The 22,790-nt window shown below is 38.7% G+C and overlaps 1 protein-coding gene across 1 annotated transcript in view; it reads right to left on the minus strand.

Moving 5' to 3' along the window:
• The window catches only part of XKR4 (XK, Kell blood group complex subunit-related family, member 4), a 381,414-nt gene that overhangs the window by 125,699 nt on the left and 232,925 nt on the right, over window positions 1-22,790 (minus strand). Inside the window, exon 2 of the mRNA XM_004679873.2 lies at window positions 15,321-15,520. Within this exon, the coding sequence (XP_004679930.1) occupies window positions 15,321-15,520 (200 nt within the window). The remainder of the gene's footprint in view (window positions 1-15,320; window positions 15,521-22,790) is intronic.

Consider the following 22,790-nt stretch of genomic DNA (forward strand, 5'->3'; position numbering starts at 1 on the left):
CAGGTATTTTTCTTTTTCTTTCTGGCTTATTTCACTAAGCAACTTTATGCATTTTTAAAAATAAAGTTGACTTCATCTATCTTCCCATGTCCCTGTTTAGCAAGCATTTGATTACTATTCTCAGTAATTTTTTTTTGTTTTTGTTTAGAAATAATAATTATAGTAAGTTGGCAGTTAGCCAAAGAAAACACCTGTTCCGAGTTTGGCTAAATGTCATGCAAATGTAAAATAAATGTGGGCTTCTGACTACCTGAAGGGGAAAGTGCTGAAACATTACTGGAATCTGGGGGAGGTGGGATGTTGTCAAACAAAGAATCTATGAGAAAAATAAAAAAATTCCAAGTGTTTAGGGACACTGTTCACCCTTTCTTATGTGTGCTTCTCCTACCAGACAGGGTGTGCTAAGCATGCTACATCATTCCACCATTTGCTTCTCACCACATCTGTGCATTTGCAATTACCTGTTCACTATTTGTTCCTCCCTACACACACAACCCACTTTACCTGCCTGCACCTGAACCTGCTGAGTATTCACTCACATCTTAGAGGGAAGAAGGTATCCCAAGTGGGAAAATTCCAAGATTTGTGCTTGATTATGGAAGAAAATTAAGTAGAACCTAAAAATAGTCAGGCCCTTATTTCATATTATGTTCAAGATGATTCAAATTCTAAACTCTTCACAGCTGTGCTGAGGGCTGATCTACCATACTGAGTTAATGAAGCACTTGAATCAGTGATAAGCAAATGAAACTTCGCTCTGTTCTTCTAAGTATAACTTGAGGTGGTGCCATGACTCAGGGGCTGCTGAATGTGAAATAGTGATTAATAATATCATCACCCATGATACTCATCAATACTCTGCCATGTTTTTCAATGAGTGGTGCAAAGTGGCCAATATGCCATGCCAGGTTTGTAAATTTCTTCTTTCAAAGTTATTGATGATGATGAGTCTTTAAAATCCAACTCTCTCCATGTATTATTTAAACAATTGGCATTTTACTATTATCGATAATTCCAAATGTCAAATAATGCAAAAATGCAGACTGAAGTAATAAGTACAGGAGAATACATTGTATTATTTTTAAAGCATGTATGCAAAAATTTACCCTGTTGCTAGATGGATCTTCCAAGTGTGCTGCTAGACAGATCTTTTAAGTCAAATTATGTACTATCAATGGCACCAACAATCCATTCTTTGAAGAGACTGTCATTACCAGCTTTATCAAACAGACATGCACATGATCCAAACCTGTAGCCTCTCCTTTCTGGTCAATTCATGTTGGTACTTTTTCTATACAGAACCTGACAAAATGTTAGGCACCATTTGTAACCCAGTTCAAAAGCTTTTTTTTTCCATGAATGCTTCCCTGATTCTTCCAACATTTCTGACATCCTCCTCTTTTCAATATATGAAGCATAGTATTTTTATTTCTTCTCCAGCATTGTCCATAAGCGACCATGCTGTGCCACCTAAGGGCCTTAACATGGACCCTAGAAGTATATAATGCATTGAGTTATAATCATTTTTCTCCTTTTTTTTTTTTTTTACCATTAGATTGAGTTCTTTGAGAGCAGGGGCTGTGACATTTGCTTTCATATCAATCATACGTAGCAGCTAGCTCTGTTGCATCGCAGGTATTCATGATTCTTTTCATTCAACAAATACTCATTCATCGCCTACTATATGCTGAGTGCTCTGGATGAAGCCTGCTGGGAAAGGATGTGTGGAATTAGTGTTAGGGTGCATGTACCACCACTCGTATCACATCCATTTGTGTAGGTTTTACAGAAATCATCAGCACCTAAGAGGGAGGACATGCTGCCTTTTCCTTCTCCCCATGCAGGGGAAAATGTCAAATGCTATTGGATACATTTCATATATTTCTAAAAATCAAAATAATCATCACTCTCCAGTGTACAGTCCGCACTACACTGTAATTTTTTTATGGCTTAACTCTATACAAGAGCTAGCTCTTTACAAGTTTTACATGGTTGAATTCTGTACAAGATTTTTGGTACCTGTTTTGGGTGATTTATGGCTGCTTTCTTTATAATTTTTGTTCAAATCAAAAATCCCTAATGAAATTATACTTAACTTTTTGTTTCATCTATAATTGACTGTTGTTATAATTCTAGTTCAAATCAAAAGTCCTTGATTAAACTGTTCTTAAATGTTTGTTTCATCTATAATTGGCTATTGTTGCTTAATATATTAGATTTAATACTTTATAAAGCTGTTTACATAGAAAAACAAGGGAAGAAATCTGGGTGGATCTTGGAATTAAGACCTTCATATTTCGACGAGCACTATTAAGAGCTTTTCCCCAAATCTCAGTCCTTGTCACATCTCTTGTTCTTACAGATTTCTTGTGCATTTGGATCAGACATTGCAGAATTCTTAAGAAATGCACTTAAAACCACCACCTTCACTTCATGTACAAAGTCTATTTCCCTTGAATCCACCAAATTTACTTAAGAGGAGAAAAATCAAGGTTATTTGCAAAGATTTATTTTTACATGTGTCTATCATGAGATTGTTTATTATGGTTAATGTAAATGATAACTCATGATTTCACAAATAGTAAATAATTGAAAAGAAAATATAGTGCATATGTTGGTAAATAATGCAGCTGTTAGAAATTAGATGTCATGGAAATATGTTTCTGATGTTTTGTCCAAAAATAGAGATTACAACATAGCATCCACCTTTTAATCCTATTTTAATGTAATAGATATTAAAACATGAATAAGCCAGTAAAGCTAAGCAACAAAATATAACCCCCAATTATTCTCAGTGGCAGGTTTTTTACCTTCCTAGGTGGTTTTTTACTTTTTATTTTGTGCATATTTGCATTTTGTATTTTGGCTTCAATAGCAGGTCTGATGGAGAACTGAAAGTTAACATTTTAAAATTCCAAATACATAGGTATTCTAAAAGTACAATTATGGGGGGTGATTGTATTATGCCTTCCATCTATATTGTATAATTTATCATGAAAAGTTAACCAGCAGTCTATACTATCTAATCCAGTGAGAAACCAATAAAGTAATATAGATTGTGAGTATGCTATATATATTCTAAAATTCTTTAGTCACACACTTTTTGGAGTTCCTTCTATGTACCAGGCTTATTTCTTGCTTTCATGCAACTTGCTCTGTAGTAGTGGGTGACAGAATAGTAATAGTAATAATAAGAGTAATACATATCAATGGATCAAATTGCAAGTGGCAGTAGGGAGAATAACACAGAGTGAGAAGGTAGGGATGACCTATTGATGGGAGAAGGTGATATGAGTTTTAGAAATGTTTGCCCAGTATCCCAAGTGAAGAGGATGAGTCATTTGAACATCTGGAGGACTGAGAAGGCAAAGGACCTTCACATGCAGAATTCTTAGTGAAGAAGTCACCGTGGTGGAGCCAGAAGGCCAGTGCTGTAGGACGTGGGTGAATGAGGGAGAGAGTAGAGGGATGTGACGGGACTAGATCAAGGGACATTGACAACAGGTTTCATAAAACCTGTGTACTTTTCCAGGTATGTGTTGTACTTAAAAAATATTTTAAAATTGGGCCCTCCCTGGTGACGCAGAGGGTTAAAGCACAGCACTAAGAAGCTATAGCCACTTCAGCATGAGTTCAATCCCCACCCCGGAGGTGACCCACGTGGCATGGCAGACCTCACCCTGCTGCTTCCCTCAGCAGTGTACTTTTTCAGTTTGTCTGTTCTGCTCCCCACTCTGTCTCTGGTGAATCTTCTCACTGCCCTTGCTCCTCAAGCCTGTACCCTAGTTTTGTATGCATAAATAAATAAATCTAAAAAAAATGCTTTTAAATAATCAAACAAAACCAGTCATGGATATAGGAAGTGAGGAACGGGAGAAAATAGACCAACAAATCTCTCAAAAACTTTGTCTGTGAAGGAAAAGTAAGTAACATGGCAGAAGGTGATGAGGGCCACATTAATGAAGGAAGCATCATTGTAGCTTTTGTGTGATGGAACGAGCTAGCAGCAAGGGAAATTTGATAATGCAGGAAAGAGGATAATTTCATGGATTAGATGCTTAAATAGGTGAGAGGGGATAGAATTCAGGGCAGAAGATGATGCCTCAGTAGACAGAAGTACCTACAAGATACCCATTTTAAAGGGGGGCGGGGAAGTGAGGCAGATGGACACAGAAGCAGGAAAAGTGGTGAAAAATAATGGAGTTCATATTTTTTTTTGTCTCTAATTATGTTTATTGAGGTAAAGTTGGTTAACATCATTGTATTTATTTCAGCAGTTGTAGGAACAAACCTCTATAAAGGGATGTTTTCATACCATGTCCACTGCCACAGCCTCAATATTCCTCCACCATCTTCCACCGGGCCCCTTCTTACCCCACAACCCTCCCTGTTGGGTGCCTCAGTTTTGCAGTCAGGTGTCAATGTCAAGTGTTTGTGGTTGCTTTGGTTTTGTCTGACTCTGTTTGATTTTCCACATTCCACACATAAGTGAAACCGTTAGGCATTTTTCTTTTTCCTGCTGACATATTTTATTGCCTCTGTCTTCTCATAGAAAGAGAGATGGAAAGTGAGGACACAAAAGAAGGGAAGAAAATGTTTTTTCGAGCAGAGACTGAATCTCAAGGAGAAATTAGGTTGGATTGCTAGACAAGGCTGGGTTACCACTTAAGATATGCCATCATAAATTTAAGGCAAGACATATCAATTGCCAAATTCAGTTGCTTGTCTTTTCTTTACATGACACAATCACGGTGATCTCAAGCTTATGTCTTTGCTTCATTCAATACAAGATGACTTCCAGGCTTCCACCTCAAACTTTTCCTCAGAAGGAGCTATAACAAACTGGTTATCAAGCTTGTTAGCTGGAAGTAGGCAATAATAACAGAACAGGATGGTGCGTGTGTGCAGTTACCACTTCCTGAGAAAAGGAGCGGGAACTACAGGTGTTTTCCCAATTCCCTGGCTATGGAGGCATTGGCATAGGTTAGAAGGTGGGAGGAGGGGCTTGTTGTTGGTTTATGGCTCAGATCAGTGCTTGGGCTATTATCACTAGAATTCAAAAACTCCTGCCTCTACTCTTCAGCTTCTTTGGGCTCAGCCCCAAGGAAGAAGCCAGCTGGGACATGTGCCATCCATAGCAGAATGCATGCTGTGCTCTCTCTGACTACCTGACTTGCTTTCCCAGAAGGCTTCAGCAGCCCCTAGGTTGGGTCCCTTTGCCCACTCTGCACTCACCAGGTTTTGCCCCTCCCAAGAGTTCTGAGCACCCCCTTCTGCACGCTTCCTCCAGTTCTGAATGGAGAAGCTCCCTCCTTTAGTTCCGAAGAAATTCCTTACTTCCAGGAGTATCCACGTTCTGCCCTTGTGGCTTCTCAGGAAGTGTGGACTGGACTCCTTAATGTGAATACCTTCTTTTTGAAATACCTCCCATGACCTGCTTTCCTGGTCCAAGGAGAGGTCCTTTATGACACAGCAGTGTAAAAACAAACCAACTCAGCTAATGTTGGGATACCCCAGAACTACCCACAGTGGTTTGGGAACACTGGAGGTTTGTGGCAAGCATGATGTAAAGGACGGGTGTGGTGGCCAGGTGCACCTCTGTGCTGTAGGATATCAAAGTAGTGGGTGTGTCGCCCTCCTGATCCCATGTCTGAAGGCGGCAAGGGCCACTTCCCACCCCAGACAGCAAGTGATAGAAGGGGAGTCCTGATGCTGGGATACCTATATGGTAGAAAACACCACCCCTCCCCATTCTGGTCTGATCCACTTTTCCCCAAAGCTGTTGGAATAGAACTCATAGAAACAGCTCTCTTTTCACAGTTGATATGTCAATGAAGTGACAATATTAAAATATTAAATGACAATATTAAAATAAAAAGAAAGAAAAACAACTCCAAACCCAAATAACTCTTGATAAGCATTGGGCTCAACAGGAAGAGACAACTAACTATACTCATGGACTAAAAGTAACTGCTGGTGTGAATGTTCAAAGCACTAAGAGTCTGCAGAAGCTATAGAACACTTTGTGTGGGGGTGGAGAAGAGACCTTTTACAGTATTCACCTGGCAGCTTTCCGGGTGTGATGGGACATTTGGGTGAGATGGACACCTAATTCAAGGTAGATCTGATCAGACTGGAGTGTCAGGGAGAGCACAGACTGGGGTCTTTCTGGTGTCTTTCAACAGAGTCAGTAATTCGATCAGAACTGCTCTTTAATGAACAAAGGACTGCCCAGGCAGAGGCTCTGGCCTCTCAGCAGAGGAAGGTGAAAGACCTCCTCTTATTTCATATTATTCCATCTGGAAAATGGAACGTGCCCAAGTTAGGTGTTTCTAAATATGCTTTGTCACACTGTTTATAATGTCACTTTATAAACTTTTAATAAAAAGCGAACTTTTTTAGGTTAAATTTTGCAGAGTTTCACACACCATCATGCACACAATAGACATTCGATAAATGTGTTAATTAACTAATGAAAATAGCAACTGCAAAGTAGACAGCTCAAACGGGATGGGGAACACAGTCCCACTCACAGACTGGCACTCCCACCAGCACTTTCCTCCCTGCAGAAAGCCCGAGGTGGAGCCAGACACCTGCAGAGACAAGCGCTTGGCAGGGGAGGATTTGGAACAGGAGGTAGCTGAGTTTCTTCTCTTGCTAGGAGGCACAGAAAAGTAGCTGGGCTTGCCTTTATCTGTGTTTTTCAGACACTGAACTCCACCAACGCCACTGTGTTAGGTCGTGAATGTCCTCTTGGGCCAGAGGAGGGGTTTCTCACAAGTCAGGGATGACTCAGTTATTCTGCTTAGCTCGAACAATGCTTGTGGGGTGTTTGAGGAGCTCCCTGCCCCCCATCTGTTCTGACTCCCTCAGTAGCCGCCTACCATGTTAGGTAGGAGAGGAGTATTTTGAAACTTTTTCCAGTAAACTTCTCTTCCTTCCACAATGTATTCTGGATAAACTGTTGGCAAAAGAATACCACATGGGGTTTTCAGCTCTGAGGAAACCCAACTCAGGGTAGGGGTACGTGTGCTGTCAGCAAAGCATTTCTGGGTGTAGGGCCTGCAGGAAAGCACTAGTTCCCTTATAATGGCAAGGCAAGGTGAATTTGGAAATGAAGGGGCGCAACCATCTGAACAAATGGTAACATTTGGGCTGCAGCATGAGCACTCATATGTCTCCAGTGAAGGCCTGATTTCTTTTGTTTTACCTGCATGTTTCCTTACAGGTGAGGCGGCCTAGGTAAACAAGAGAGCAAGGTGGTGGGTTAAAAAGATGCCCAAAATCCTGTTTGAATAGGTGGGTTCATTTACAGCCTGGTCAGTCCTGCCTAACACTCAATAGCATGGTCAGCCAGACTGACCAAAGGCACCACACTAGAAAAAATATGCTATTTCCTGATTGATAACTTATAATTTCTGAGATGGGAAAAGCTGAGGATCTCGCCTGTGTATTTAGCAAGTCACTGGTCCATGCATGCCACAGCACAGCCTAGTCTAGAACAGGTGATCATGCTGGCTTGGTAGACCCACCCATTAAAAGTCCCTTCTTAGCCCCCTTCATGGAGCCAAGCTAAAACTTTCACCTTCTAGCATTGGCTCCTTATATCCCAGTCTTTAATAAATCTCACCTGATACTCCCTGGTGAATGTTTTCTCCTAGAGTTCCCCTGAACCAAAATTTGTTGGTAATGCAAATAAGCAATGCAAACAAGCATCATTTTTGTTTGAGGCTATATGATGTGGGCACTCATGCCTGGCCATCAGAACCAGGTGACCGTGCCGCACACAGCCTGGGCCGTGGCTAACTCACACTCACTGTGGAAGTGACATGGTGTACCTGATCCTGCACTGAAATCTCCAGACTGCTCCATGGGGCATACTTTTTGCTGAGTGGAACATGGCACTGAGCTGTGCTGTTCCTGAGGAAGCCCCATGGACAATCATTTGCATATGAATCAGGATCTTCTCTGCCAACTATGATGGGCTTGGGCATCTGTTGTGCCAGCATGTGCAGGGCAAACTCACTGTCGATTTGGGAAGGTGGAAAGGAGAGTCCTGAAGCCCTCGGTGAATTTTTACAGGCTTTAATGTTGGAGCAGGGAACCAGGTACACAGGCATGCCAGGCAGAGAGGCTGGCATGCAAGGAAGCAGGCACAGGCTGAGAAGGGGGGCTGGGAGGCAGCCAGGCAACCAAGCCTCACAGCCCCTCTGCCAATCCCAACACCTTCTCTGGCCTTGTCTGGTCTCCCTGGAATTCTCATCTCATGTCATCTCAGAGTCATTGTCTTGTAATAATGGTCTCAATTCAAACTGACACTTCCCTTTTGTCCCTTGACTCTTGCACATATGTCTGCCTTTACATATGTGCACGTCCTATGCTCTCTGGGCCAAGTGTCCATAATCACAGGTCCATGTGGCCCTGTTCATGCTCCCAAGTGCTTTAGACAAAGGCTGCAGGGGCAACTGTAAGAGACTAGCTGTGGGAAGGTAGAAAAAAGCTTGACTGCTTCATTTACCTTAAAGCATAGACCAAAATTCAAATGTGCAGAAAAATCACAATCACACAACTAAAGTGAATATAGAGGTCCTCTATCCAAGCCTTCTCTTTTTATAGGTTTCCGGGATCATCTAAAAGGACAGGTAGGGTAACGTCTGTCTAAAGGTAGCAGTGTGGCATAAATGTTTGTACCATTTACACAGAATCAAAGGTGCTGGATGGTCTTGAGGTGCTTGAAGTTATGGCTGAGGGCATGAGACCACATCTTTAACACTGAGAGGAATATTCTAGGTGGAAGCTGATGGGAATGCTATTGTCCCTCTCTGATTATAGGGCAGTCCTCCTCCCACCCTCCCTTAACACAGCCGCTGCCCATCTCCCTCATAAAAACAATCAGGCCAACCTACAGGCCCACCCTCCTCATATACTCAATGACTCACAATGGTCTCAATGATCTAGGATAACCTGGCCTTTTGAGCACCTTGGGTGGGAGGTGGGGAGGATATGGAACATACCAGACTTTCCCAATGAGATTCTGATTTTTTTTTAAAGATTTATTTATTGATCCATACAGAACTGGGGTACAGGCCAGAGGTGAAGGGGCGGCGAGAGCATTCACCAGAGACAGAGTCGGGAGCAGAACAGGCAGATCGACGAAGTACACTGCTGAGGGGAGCAGCGGGTGGGTCAGGAGAGGTCTGCCACGCCATGTGGGCAGGCGGGAATTGAACTCATGCTGAAGTGGCTTTAGCTTCTCAGTGCTGTGCTTTACCTGCTGCGCCACCAGGGAGGGCCACCCAATGACATTCTGATTTTGAAAGCAAGGTTTGCTTTGGGCAGGGATGAGGCCTGGATAATCTTTGAAGATGTAAGCAGAGTGAAGATGCTGGGCTTCCTCCTCTACACATTCCCAAGTGTATTGTAACAGAACAAAGCCAAAATACTCATGAGGGAAAAACAGATGACCTCAGTACACATTAGGAAGTACAGTCTAGCAGATAGGGGTAGGAAAAACTTTCTATAAAACTTTGGCACAGGGCAGTACAAACCACAAGGAGAGGCAATTGCTAGCCTGGGGGACTTGTCAGCAAAGGGGTGTCCTGAGATGTGGCAATGCACTTGATAAGGGGGTGTGCAAGTTGGCAGCCAGGAAGGAAGGAGCACTACTGGACAGCTGCAGGGTGGGAGTACAGTGAGGAACACTGGCTTGTGCATGAAGTTCTCAATATAGAAGAGCTGGAGCCTGAATCATCAGGAAGAAACAGGTCAAAACACCCATTTCTTCTTATAGAAGATGCTAGTACTCAAGGCCAAGGCTGGGATATTAAAAACAAACAAACAACAACAACAAAACAAAAACAAACAAACAAACAAAACCCAAAACCTAAAACCCTACCAATACCACCCCAGGGCTAAAACCAAACCAACAAAGAAACATTTGAATAAACTAGAACTGAAGCTCTAGTTAATTCTGTGAATAACAGGAATAAACATCCCAAATATGGTTTTGTGCTGGGAAAGAAGATGCAACTCACAGTCTATGACCAGCGCCGCCACCCTCTCCCCCACCAATTACAATCCATGCTAAAAGCTGCTTAAAACTAGCCTAGAGTACAAATGGACACAGGCCTCTAGGAGACACCAAGAAGGAAGGGTGGACATAGAGGAGGTGACCCCACCACATCAGCACAGTGGAAGCTTGAATTCTTGAATTCACTGGGAATGATCCTTTGATGCCTCACTCACCCCATTCCTCTTTTATAGTTTCTACCTCTCACTGGTGCCTGTTCTCTAAAAGACAATTGTTCAAGGTACAGACCATAAACATTTAAAATGAGAACATAGGAGAACATACCAGAAGTGCTGGAGTAAAAAAAAAAAAATGTCCCCAGAGGAGTCCCAACCTAGCAAGACATGACTGATGAAGAGTCCAAGATGACAGTTCAAACAATACCTACAGAACTCAAAACAAAACAAAACAAAACAAAAACAGAAGATACAAAACATCAACAAAATAAAGGTAGAGAAAATATAAGGTAGTACAATTAGAAATAATGAATCTATAAAACACTGTAACTAAACTAAAAAACAAAAACCAAATAATTAAAGGACTCCTATAGCAGTCAAACAATCTAGAAGAAAAAAAGAAAACTGTAAAAGCCCTTCAGATGATTTAAAGAGAAATAATATCTGTATCATGGAGATCCTAGAAAGAGAAAAAGAACAAAAAGACATAGAAAATTTATTATTTAAAGAAATAATTACTGAAAACCATCTCGCTCTGGGCAACAAACCAACCACTGAGATCCAAGAGACCCAAAGAGTTCCAAACAAAATGAAACCACACAAACACAAGCTATGAAACAGTATAATAAAGCTATTGAAAACAAGTAACAAATATAGAATATTAAAAGCATAGAGGAAAAGAATACTGGTTTATCTGGAAACACACAAGACCATGAATTGCACAGGCAACCTTGAGAAAGGAAGAAAGAAACAGAGGTATCATATTACCTGATTTCAAATTTTACTATAAATCTATAGTACTAAAAATAATATGATATTGGCACAGAAATAGACACCTGGATTGATGGGAGAGAATTGAAAGCTCAGAAATAAATCCACATGTGTACCAGCAACTAATCTATGAGAAAAGAACCATGAACATAAAATGGAAAAATGACAGTCTCTTTCATAAATGGTGCTGGAAAAACTGGGAAGTCACATAAAAGAATAAAGTTGGATCATGTGCTAGCCCCATACATAATAATTACCTTCAAATGTATTAAAAAGCTAATGCAAGTCTTGCAATAATAAAACAGAAATATTGCTGATATACCCTTGATATCAGCAGTGATATTTCTGATAATTCCTATGGCAAGGGAACTGGAAACAAAATAAAAAATGAGATTACCTCAAGTTAAAAATCTTCAGGGCCCTCCCTGCTGGCGCAGCACTAAGAAGCTAAAAGCCACTTCAGCATGAGCTCAATCCCAGCCTGCCCCAGAGGTCACCACATGGGACGCAGACCTCTCCTGATCCAGCTGCTGCTCCCCTCAGCAGTGTACTTCGTTAGCCTTCGTTAGTCGGCCTGTTCTGCTCCCCACTGTCTCTGATGTAGGCTCTCACCACCCCTGTAACTCTGACTTGTACCCCAGTTCTGTATGAATAAATAAATAAATCTTTTAAAGCAAATTTTTAAAAAATTAAAAAAAAATTTCTATATAGAAAAAAATGGGAGACTGAGAGAAAATATTAACGCAATTCACATAAGGGTTGAATAGTCAGTATATATCCCACAACTCAGTCATTAAAAAAAAAAATTACTGAGTAAGTGGGGAACTGATATAAACAGATAATTCACCAAAGAGGGCAGAACAAGGGCTAACAGGCATATGAAAAAAGGTTCACTGCCACTTCCAGTAAGAGAAATGTAGGTTAAAACTACAATGAGATATAGCAATCAAAAAAGATAAACTCATGCCTTTTGCAGCAACATGGATGGAGTTGGAAGGGATCATGCTTAGTGAAATAAGCCAGAGAGAAAAAGAAAATACCAGATGGTTTCACTCATAGCAGGAGCATAAAGGACCAGGGGAAAAAAAATAATAATGAACAACTATATACCAGAGACAGTTTATAGGGTGTGGAGTGGGGGATGGGATCCAAAATGGGGAGGTGGGACGTGCACTGGACTATGGTGATGGCACCTGGGTGATTTGGTGGTGGGAAGCCCACAGGGATTACAACTGAGATGGAAAAAGGCACAAAATGATGTAAAAACAAACTATTAAAAAAAAAAAAACTACAATGAAATAAAATCTCCCACCCATGAGAATGGCACATATAAAAAAGACCTCTAACAAAAAGTGTTGAAAGGATACAAAGAAAAATAAATCCTGTTACATTCTTGATGGATTCATAAATTGGGCATACACTATGGAAAATAACCTGAATTTACCTTTAAATACTAAAAATGGAAATGCCATGCCTGAGCACGTGCCCAAAGGATATGAAACAACCAACACAAAACCCGTATGTTCCACATGTTCATAACAACATTATTTATAATAGCTAGGAAGTGAAAGCAAATGTTCATTGACAGATCAAGATGATACCAGAAAGGATGAAATGCAGTTATTTTCAACAAAATGGAGGGAGTTGGTGAGAATTATCTGTAGGAAAGCAAGTTAGGACAATAAAAACAAGTGCTGGACATTTACATACCAGAGAATTCAATTATATTTTCAAAAACCAGTGGGTATATGGGCCCTCCCTGGGGGCGCAGCAGGTTAAAGCACAGCACAAAGAAGCTTAAGCCACTTCCGCATGAGTTCAAATCCCGTCTGCCTGGGAGAAGATCCACATGGTGCAGCAGACCTCTCCTGACCCGCCTGCTGCTCCCCCCAGCAGTGTGCTTCATCGATCTGCCTGTTCTACTCCCCACTCTGTCTCTGGTGAATCCTCTCACCCTCTGTATCTCTGGCCTGTACCCCAGTTTTGAACGAATAAATAAATAAATAAATAATAAAAAAACCCAGTTGGTATCAATAAGCACTGTGCAGGCTGTGAGGTTGATGGGGGTTGGCTAGGAGGGAAAGGGAAACGGGGGTGTAAGAGATGGTGGATGTGGATGAGATTCAGCTCCCAAAGTGTGACTTTAGCAGATAAATTGGGGGGCAGAGGACTGCAGGGTGGAACTACTACTTTAAGGCACACAAAGGATTGCTTTTTCTCCCTATTTTATTTTTCTATAAAATTTACATAAAATTCTCAAACTGAAAACGTAATCACATCTCAGATTTTCTCTGTACTTTTCTCCTTTGTCTCATGTCAGTATAACAACTACTTCTATGATTTTCTAAATCCTTTAAAAACTTGTAAGGGCACTCAGGAGACTTGTGCTATAGGAAAGTGACTTTCAACGCTTGGGCTTTCGTCCTCTAGAGAGTTCTCACTCATATAAGTATACCAGGGAATTGCCAAGAAGTTCTGGAGATGACTCCTCGATTTGACTTTGACTTTCCGTTTCATTTATATCCTCGTTTACAGATCAACCTAACATATATACACTTGGCATTGTAAGCCTGCTGGGCAGTCCTCGATACAAAGGTGGACAGAGCGATTTAAGGTTGGGAGATTATCCAGTTTAATTTGTGATATTTTCATTTGAGAAACTGATGCCAGAGAGATTAGCAGCAAGCACAAGGACACCAAGCAAGACAGTAAGATAAATAAGACAGAACTTTCATGGACTCCGTGGGTCTTTCACCACTTAACAAAGATACACACAAATCATGAGACAGAAATACAAAAGGCTTGGCCTTCTCTTAGCTTGTCTTTTCTATTTCTATGCAAACACTGTTTTTTTTTTTCTTCTTCCAACTTGCTTTCTAGCATTTCAAAATGACATCCCATGGGTCTCTGATTCTTTTCTCAACTTCTTGGATCAAAGTTATTCTAGAGTGGAAACTGTTATAATGACTATGGAAAGTAATCTGAATTTATCTTTAAACACTAAAAATACTTTGCAGTCCCACAATCCCACTTTTAAACACATACCCAAAGGATATGAAACAACCAACACAGAATCCCTTTATTCCACAATTTTCATGGTAATGTTATTTTCAATAGTTTCATTATTTTCAACCTTAGACCGCAAGCTCTGTTCCTAGAATCCTAGGACAGGGTGAAATGCAGCTAAGACAGGGTTCTAGGAATAAATAAGTGTCTGGCTACAAGTTTTCTATATAATTCCAGTATAATGCGCCCTCCACATTAAAGCAGTCAGAATAAACAAATGTGCTCCTTTCTAGAAAATATTAGGATTCCCCAGACTAACCAGATCACATCACAAGTTACAGCAAGACCCAAACATGACAGCAATGCTTGTATGAGAGAGGAAGTAATGTCGGCCCTGCTGAGATGGAGCAAACACGCCGATCACCACATGTCAGCTGTGGCATTCAACTGTGGCATTCAGTTACAGGACTGACAAATAGCTAGGAAACTCTACCTAGGAAATGGTATCTATCCATCTTCCATTCTCCCATTTATTCACCTGTCCACCCACTGGTCTGTCTAAACTTCCTAGCTCTAGAAAAAATTTGAACAGCTTGCTTCTAGAAAACAGCAGATCCTTTTGTAAATGGAATACTCTAATTTATACAATAGTGAGCAAGACAGCAACATGTAAAAATACTAATCTTATAAAACTTAGTATATAAACCATGTATTGAAAAATGTTGTCATTTATTTCATATTATATGCTTTTAAAACATATTAAGGCAATGTCTGTATTTCTTCAAGCCAAAGGGGAATGACAGAAATTGTCCCACTATTTAAATTACATGTATATGTACATACACACACACATACATAAAATACTGGAGAGAGTGAAGAGATAGAGTGGAAAGAGAATGAAAGAGAGAGAAAAAAGAAAGAGAGAAACAGAGAGAGAAAGAAAGACACTGTGATTCTTTTTCAAATTTTTGGGAAATTTCTCTATCATATAAAGCAGAAAGCCTCAGTTGATGTTCTTCCCATATGACCAAGTATAAAATGATTAAAAAAAAAATTCCTCTTCAAAAACAGCTGGAGAACAAAAAGCATTTTCTTTATAAGTTATCCATGACAAGTAATAGAGAAGAAAATACACATCAATCATAAACCCAAGTGTCAAACAGCAGACATATAACATGAAGTACCTGTTACCAACAAGGCCTGTGACAACAAAGGATATTAGAACAGTTCCTTGGATTGTGACAAAAGTAGTCAGTCAATCTTTCCCCCAAGTCAGAAGCCAAGTGGCAAGCCCTTACCTTGGAGGGCCTGTAATCTATGAGTCTGTACGATAATGCAGAGCTGCAGGACCAGCTGGGGTGCACTTTCCAGAAAGGTGGCTAGCAAATGCAGCATACTCACGTCTGCATACTCATACACCATTTTCCAGTAAAACCTCCATCTGTCATTCTCCCCACTCTGTCGACTTCGAATACCTAAGTATATTGTGTGGAAATATCTAGAAAGAAAACATGGAGAAAAAGAAAGAGATGAGTGAAAATTTATAACTCAAACACCAATGTTTTTCTTTTCTGCAAATTATCATATGCAAAAACACACATAAGAACCAATAACCTTAGTGACTTACAATTTTTTTTTAAAGATTTATTTATTTGTGCATACAGACCTGGGGTACAGGCCAGAGGCTCAGGGGCAGTGAGAGGCTTCACCAGAGACAGAGTAGGAAGCAGAACAGAGAGATCTACGAAGTACACTGCTGAGGGGGCAGGGGGCGGGTCAGGAGAGGTCTGCCACGCCATGTGGTCACCTCTGGCGCAGGTGGGAATCGAACTCATGCGGAAGTGGCTTTAGCTTCTCAATGCTGTGCTTTAACCCGCTGCGCCACCAGGGAGGGCCATGACTTACAATTTTAAGCCCAAATTTAACCATTTTAAATCTGCCCTTTATCATAAATGTCCATATTGAGATGTCACTGAAAATTTAGCTTTCATTATAAAGGTATTCAGGTGAATTGACACAGAAAGAGTGAAAGGAACTGTATTGTTAACTCAGGTAGAGGGATTTGTTAATGTGAACATCTATACCCAATTTTCTTGTCAGTTTGTGTATTCAACAGTGTGCTGGAGACAACTGTCTCCCAGGGCATATGTAAGTGTGAAGTATTAGAAAGGGTGTACTTACAAACTCTGAATGTGTGTACTTTTAAATCCACACCCTATAATGCCATTTCAAAAGCTTTTATTATGACTTTCCAAACACCTACACAAGGAGGGGAAAATATTATATTGAATCGAGATCAAATCATTATCAAGGCATTGTTAAATATTTATCATTTATACCTCCACATACTCCCTGTTACTAGATTATTCTGAAAGCAAATCTAAGGCATCTTATTTCATGTGTGAATATTTTATTAAAAATAAAATAATATTTTATTAAAATAATTTTATTAAAATTACAAATGCAAAACAATATCTCTTTACACTTATAAATAAAGATAATTTCTTAATAGTGTTAAACACTATTCCTGATTCTTGTAATTTATGTTTGTGAAAAATAATCCAAACCAGGGCCACATATGATGGCCACTTGATAAGTATCATAAATTTCTTTCCCCCTTCCATTCCTTTTTTTTTAGTTTCCAGCATATTTCTAATTGTCTTGATGATTTTGTTTTTGTGTCCTTCTTAGTATATCTATCCTTGTGTTTTCTGTAATTGGGTGTGTTAGCATTTTGATCAGTCAAATTTGATCATTTTTAGTAGGTAATGCTGAGTTCTTCTCTTTTATGATCTCATAATATACCAGTCAAGTTGCTTGGTATTTATATCATCTGGTGCTGATTTTTCTGGAATTCATCATATATGAAAAATACTCAGAATTTTCTATATTTTTTTATTCTTCTACATGTTCTTTGTCTGTGTTTCTGGGAGACAGTAGCTATAGAGATCAAGAATTTTAATTCTGAAGACAATGGAACTCCAATATTGGCTCTGTTGATCTAGAACTCTGGGTATTACCTATATTTTGTTTCCTCTTTGTTAAAAAAAAAAAAAGATGATGGAATAAGTATGATGTATATAAACTATCTAGCAAACAGTTCAATAATGATTCTGTGACATTAGAAATATATTTTTTACATTATTTTAACAATAAAATGATACATTAAACTTTAGATTTTCCTTTTAGCTGACTGGCAATCCTATCATCTTAAAGCTCAAGAATATATGAGGGTCATTTAACATAAACTCAGTCTATGAATGCTCATATTCTCTGCTTCTCCTCTATCAATCTATCCATTCATTCACCCAACAATCAATTCACCAATTTCTGTTAGTCCTTCCAAAAATAAAAAAAATCGTAATACTACAGTAAAATTTCCCAACTTCTTGAAAAAGTATTCTGAAAAATAATCATCATTGTGTACTATTAATTGTTACCTGTCAAGATTCCAAATGTGCATAGAAATGAAAACCAGCTTGCTAACCCTAAAAGAAGGACCACTTCTTATTGGTTGATTGGATGTGAAAAGTGTTGTATTCGAATAGTTATCATCACATTTTATTCTACAAACTATGTTTTCTAACACCATAAAAAAGAAGCCAAACCATTATGTGGAGAAACAAAGATAAGAAAATATGGATACTATAAAGAAAGTAAAGTGACCCAAGTCTGATTTAATCAACACTCTGCTTTCTTGTTCCTTGAGTCAAAAGATACATACAACCCTTGTGGCTATTGTTGAGTTCTCACAGTCTGGGCCTTGAATGGAGGAGAGTTCTTATGTGGGAAAGGCTCTGAAATTGGTCTTCTCAAAGCACTCGTGTTTTGCTTCTAGTTCACTCCCTAAAGGCCATATAGCATAAATTAAATCCATCTGTTCAATAAAACCTTTCAAATATTAACACAAACCTGAGTACCCAGAATTTTCCAGTTTTTTCCCTTCCACACCAAGAGTCCTCATGTTCTCAGGCACCCTCAATACCCTAGTCACTCTCTGAACATACTTCAATTCTACTTCAGGACACTTGGAATTTTAATTACTTCTAAAAATAGTATGGATTTATGTCAGATTTTCCCTTACTGTGAAGTCAAGGTTTTTCCTCTGTTATAATTGTCTTGGATCAAGTTTGCTGTAGGTCAGCATCCCCAAACTGTTTTCATAATTTAATTTATTTATGTAAAATTGGTTTGGTTTCCAGTGTTTGTACTCATTTAATGAATAGCATTTAAAATTTTGATTTTCAAACTGAAACAAAAGATGACTTTGTTTTCCCTCCATTGTAGTATGACAAAGGGAAATGAACTTGGGCTAGGTACAGGGAGAATCTCAGGGCTTGAAAATTAGAATTGCCTTCTTGCTTGAAGAAAGTTACTAGAAAATTGAAGTACTTATAATAATTTCATCTGACTACTTAAAAATTCTAAACTTAGTCAATGCATGTATATTTACACACACACATATATTTTATATATAATACAGGTTTCCCTGCTATCAGAAAGTAGGCCATACTATAGAATCTTTCACAGGCCAAAATGGCATAATTGAAGAAACAGTTACATCAACTTAAATGGAAAATAAAAGTAGCCTTCCATCCAAAACTAGCCTGCCAGGTCATACCAAATAATACACAAAACCTGAAGAAACATTCACATGAAGCAAAAGCAGGAATCATACAATGAATACACCCGCTGGTATAAAGTAGTTCCCAAGGAAGGAGCTTGGAGATGTTACTCTTGCCTCCTGGGGTGCCCTGACTCTAGAATGGCTCTCTCTCTCTTATTTCTTTTTTTTTTCTTTTCTTTCTTTCTTTTTTTTTTTTTTTGACTCCTGTTCAGATTTCTTTTAGTGAAAACAGATACTAATAAGGGTCTTTTATAAAAATGAATGGTACAAGCGAACAGTGGGGGATTCCTATATATGAATGTGTATATAGGTGTGTAATATGAATGTACAAATGACTTCAGAATCTTAAGAGTTCAGAACATGTAAAAAATTTCACAAATTTCAGGCAAGAAAATTACATATGTAAAGGTATAAAGATGGGGAAAAAAAAACGTCTGGCTTTCTGATAGGTGCCTTTGCATATTTAGTACCCTCGGTCTGAAGTATATTTTGTATATTTAGGTTTCTTTTCCTTAAAATTGTTTTCCCTTCTTTCTCTACTATTAAACTTATATGTGTGGTTTAAAAGTCTTTTATAGAGCTTTTCTCAGATGACCTTCCTTGATGACCATAATCAGGAATCATTCTGTGCACCTGACTTTGAGCATATCTTCAATATTACAGGTAGCACTTAGTGTTAGACTTATCTGTTTATAAATTTCCTTCCATTCCAGGTCCTACAAGGCTGGAATGTGCCCCTTCACTCTAGAAGGTATATCACTTGGCTCTGTTTTTGGTCATGCATTCATTGTCTGTATATTGAATTGAACTGGGAAAAACAACTTCAAATTTTACTTCTTCACAATAAGTTATTTTCATGAGGTCGATATGTTGCCTATGTTGTTATCAATTTTTGCTTCCATTTAGAAGAAAACAATAGTTTATAATAGTTAGCTAACATGAGAACTATTATGAACATTATGTGATTTCAAGATCTATCAGTAGTGATGGATATTAGGAGTGTGATCCCTATAATTTGGTCAGGAAGAAATGTCTGTTGGATTTTTTTTTCAAACTAGGGCATTGAAAAATAGTGAAAGTAAAGGGTATTTATAATTACAATTAATTTTTTTCCACCTTATCAACATGTAAATAACTTACCACATTTTGGTCACACTATTTTTTAAAAACATACTCATCAGAAGGAAGGATGAACTAGAAAAGAATCCATGAGTATGAGCAACAGCCATTACTATGTGTCACATGACCCATATATTCTCACAACGCAAAAAGTCTGTGAATATGAAAAATTGGCCCTAAGTGAAAGGGAAATAAAAATACATATATATATGATTTTTATGTCATGTTCTTTCTCCTCTGCCACTGCCACCTTTCATGTGATTATGCTGACATCTGCCTTCCTGCCATAAATCAAATACCTGAGACAAGTCTCCAGGTACAGCTTTTGTTCAGCATTTAGCCAATGCCATACAATTATACATTCATCCTACTTCTACAAGGCCTATGGAAAGGGGTTTCATAGTAACTTACTTCACAGGACAGGAAATTTTGTCCAGTTTAACAGTCCCAAACACTTATCTCCTGACTGATGGTATCATCAGTTATATAGAGATAACTATCTAGTTAATTATCTAGAGATAAACTATCAATGCAGAAAGCAAAGGAAGAGTGGTAACATGTATCACCCAATTCTAACAAACATGGGAGCTATTGGATTGTTCAAAGAGAGAGTCTTTATTATGCTTTGCTTTTTCTGGTCTAGTAAACTATGTAGATCTAGAAATAAATACAGAGGAATGGACACATAGATTGTTTTTCTGCAAAAGCTTTAGAAGGACACAAAGAGGGCATGTGTTCCAGTGAAGGATGTAGTTGTTTTCCTGAAACAGAAGCACAATTGTTAAGTTTACTCTTCTGTGGGAATCGCTTGTGTTTGTTTATTTAATAACCACCAGTCCAAAAGTCTTGGAATTACTGCCTATGTTAAAAACTTTTAGGTATTAGCTGAATTTTGAAAAAGAAAGAATTTTCATAGGCAGTCTTTTCTGTAGACGATTATAACATTTTGGTGAGGCCTGACAATGTATTAAATATGAGACTGTAGGTCTGAATTGAACCCCAGGAGTCAAAGAGTGCTCCTGACCAGGGACTCAGTGTAAGAACACTTGGGACATAACAGGGACAGAAGAAAGTTGAGTGGTTCTGGATTCCTCACATTGGCCATACACAGAGAAGAGGGCAACATTAGATCTCATCATGTGCTATTCCACTGGGCACCCTCTTTGTGAGAGACTTTGCACATTCAGAGAATTGAAAAAATGCTTCCACAGGTTCTGTCTAACCTCCCAGTAAAGTCTGGGAACTCAGAATTCTTCTGAGGTAGAATTGGGTGCTCTAGTCATTGAGAAGGGGACAGCTAGATCCATGTGATAGCACAAGTTAGCTTTTGAATGGTTCTTGGAAGCAATCTACTGAGTTGAGGAGTTGAAAAGTTCAAGGTTGTGAGCTCTTAGTCTAATCCACATTCATCACATTATGTTATAACCATGTATCTATATGCTACTAGGGATAAGAAGGAAGGTTAAAGTCTTGTCCCTGGAAAATCACCCTTTGTTTATTTGAAGACTGCCCTTCTGAAAGTCTTGTTTTTCTCCTCACAATCTTTTCTGCTTGGAGTCTATACTGTTATCATCTTCCCTCTGATTCTTAGCACCACTTAGCTTTGAATAGTTGCCCCACTTGAAGGTGGAGATAATAATATCTTCCTGAAGGCTGCTGTAAATATTAATTGGGAGGACATATCTCACATGCCTCTTTGACTTACAATAGGAATACTGTGAGCACAAGCTCGTTGATGTTCTGGGCTCATCTACAATGAATCCACAATGAACTGAATACCTTACCCTAACAACTATAGGTGGTTTTATGTCTTCAGTTTTCCTCACTTTCTTTAGGCTTTTTATTCTATGGTATATTTCTATCATACTGGTTTTGGTCTTCACTGGAATTTTCAAAGTGGCAGTTGAAGAATATACTATTCTACTGAGAAAGAAGAATATTTCAAGACTTTCTGAGTTTCAAAGAAATCCAGATTGAGTTTGGGGTGGGGAATAGTTAAACTCAATTAGATTTTTCTTTTCAGGATTCTGCTTTGCTGCACTGATGAAAGATAAATATCTCTGAAGAGGACAGGGATATCTAAGGTAGTTCATAGGATTCAAAGCACCTGTTCTTTTAGATATTCATAAACAGTAGGAAGGGTTAATAGAAAGGCAGTTTCATTTAGCATAATTACCAAATATTATTTAGTTAAGATGGGAAAAAAATTCAAAGCTTTGCTGTTAAGGATGAAATACACCTTGAGCATGAGAGAGCAATGATTTAAATACACAGCCCTCATTAGTGTTAATAGTTGATGTTCCCATAAAAGCCTACTCTGAAATATCATTATGTTCCACCTCCTACTCTGAGGTAAAGATTCAGAGTAGATTCTTTAAAGATTCTTGCCATCTTTGCTCTATGATGGATTCATTTTCCAACACGGCCATTCCTAGTATTTACTGCAATTGAAATATGACGTCTCCTTACATCACAAAAGGTAAGCTGGAATTCTGAACCTACTGTATCAACATAATCTCAAGCCCATAATATCTTGATTTGATCATTTCCTCAACATTATTGAAGCTGTGCATGCAAACTCTCATCCATAACTCCCCATTACTCAGGCACTTGCCGATGCCTACATCTGACCCACCTGCTCTACCCACGCAGACACAAAATCAAATCCAGTGATTTTCTAAATATTTAAAGGTGGTATTCAGGTTATATTTATTCCTGTGTCATGTTAAATTGCATTTAAATTATTAGTTGCAAAGAGCAACCTAGACTAAAATCACAACATTCTACATTTCCAACTTCAGATCAGTAGGGAGAATGCCAACATTTGGTATGCCAAGCATATATTACTAGTTGTATGTATATCTAAAAGTTTATGTGACCAAAATCATCTTTATATAGGAAAGAAGGGGAAGTGAGGTGTATATAACTCAACTAGTCCATATTTATAAAAAGTAGTTCAATCCTAAGATATTATATGATCAAATATTAGCTACTGATATACTGATAGGTGAATCAAAACCGT

Source organism: Condylura cristata, unplaced genomic scaffold (assembly GCF_000260355.1).
Source record: "Condylura cristata isolate star-nosed mole 26May11 unplaced genomic scaffold, ConCri1.0 scaffold00009, whole genome shotgun sequence".
In the NCBI taxonomy this organism is placed as follows: Eukaryota; Metazoa; Chordata; class Mammalia; order Eulipotyphla; family Talpidae; genus Condylura; species Condylura cristata.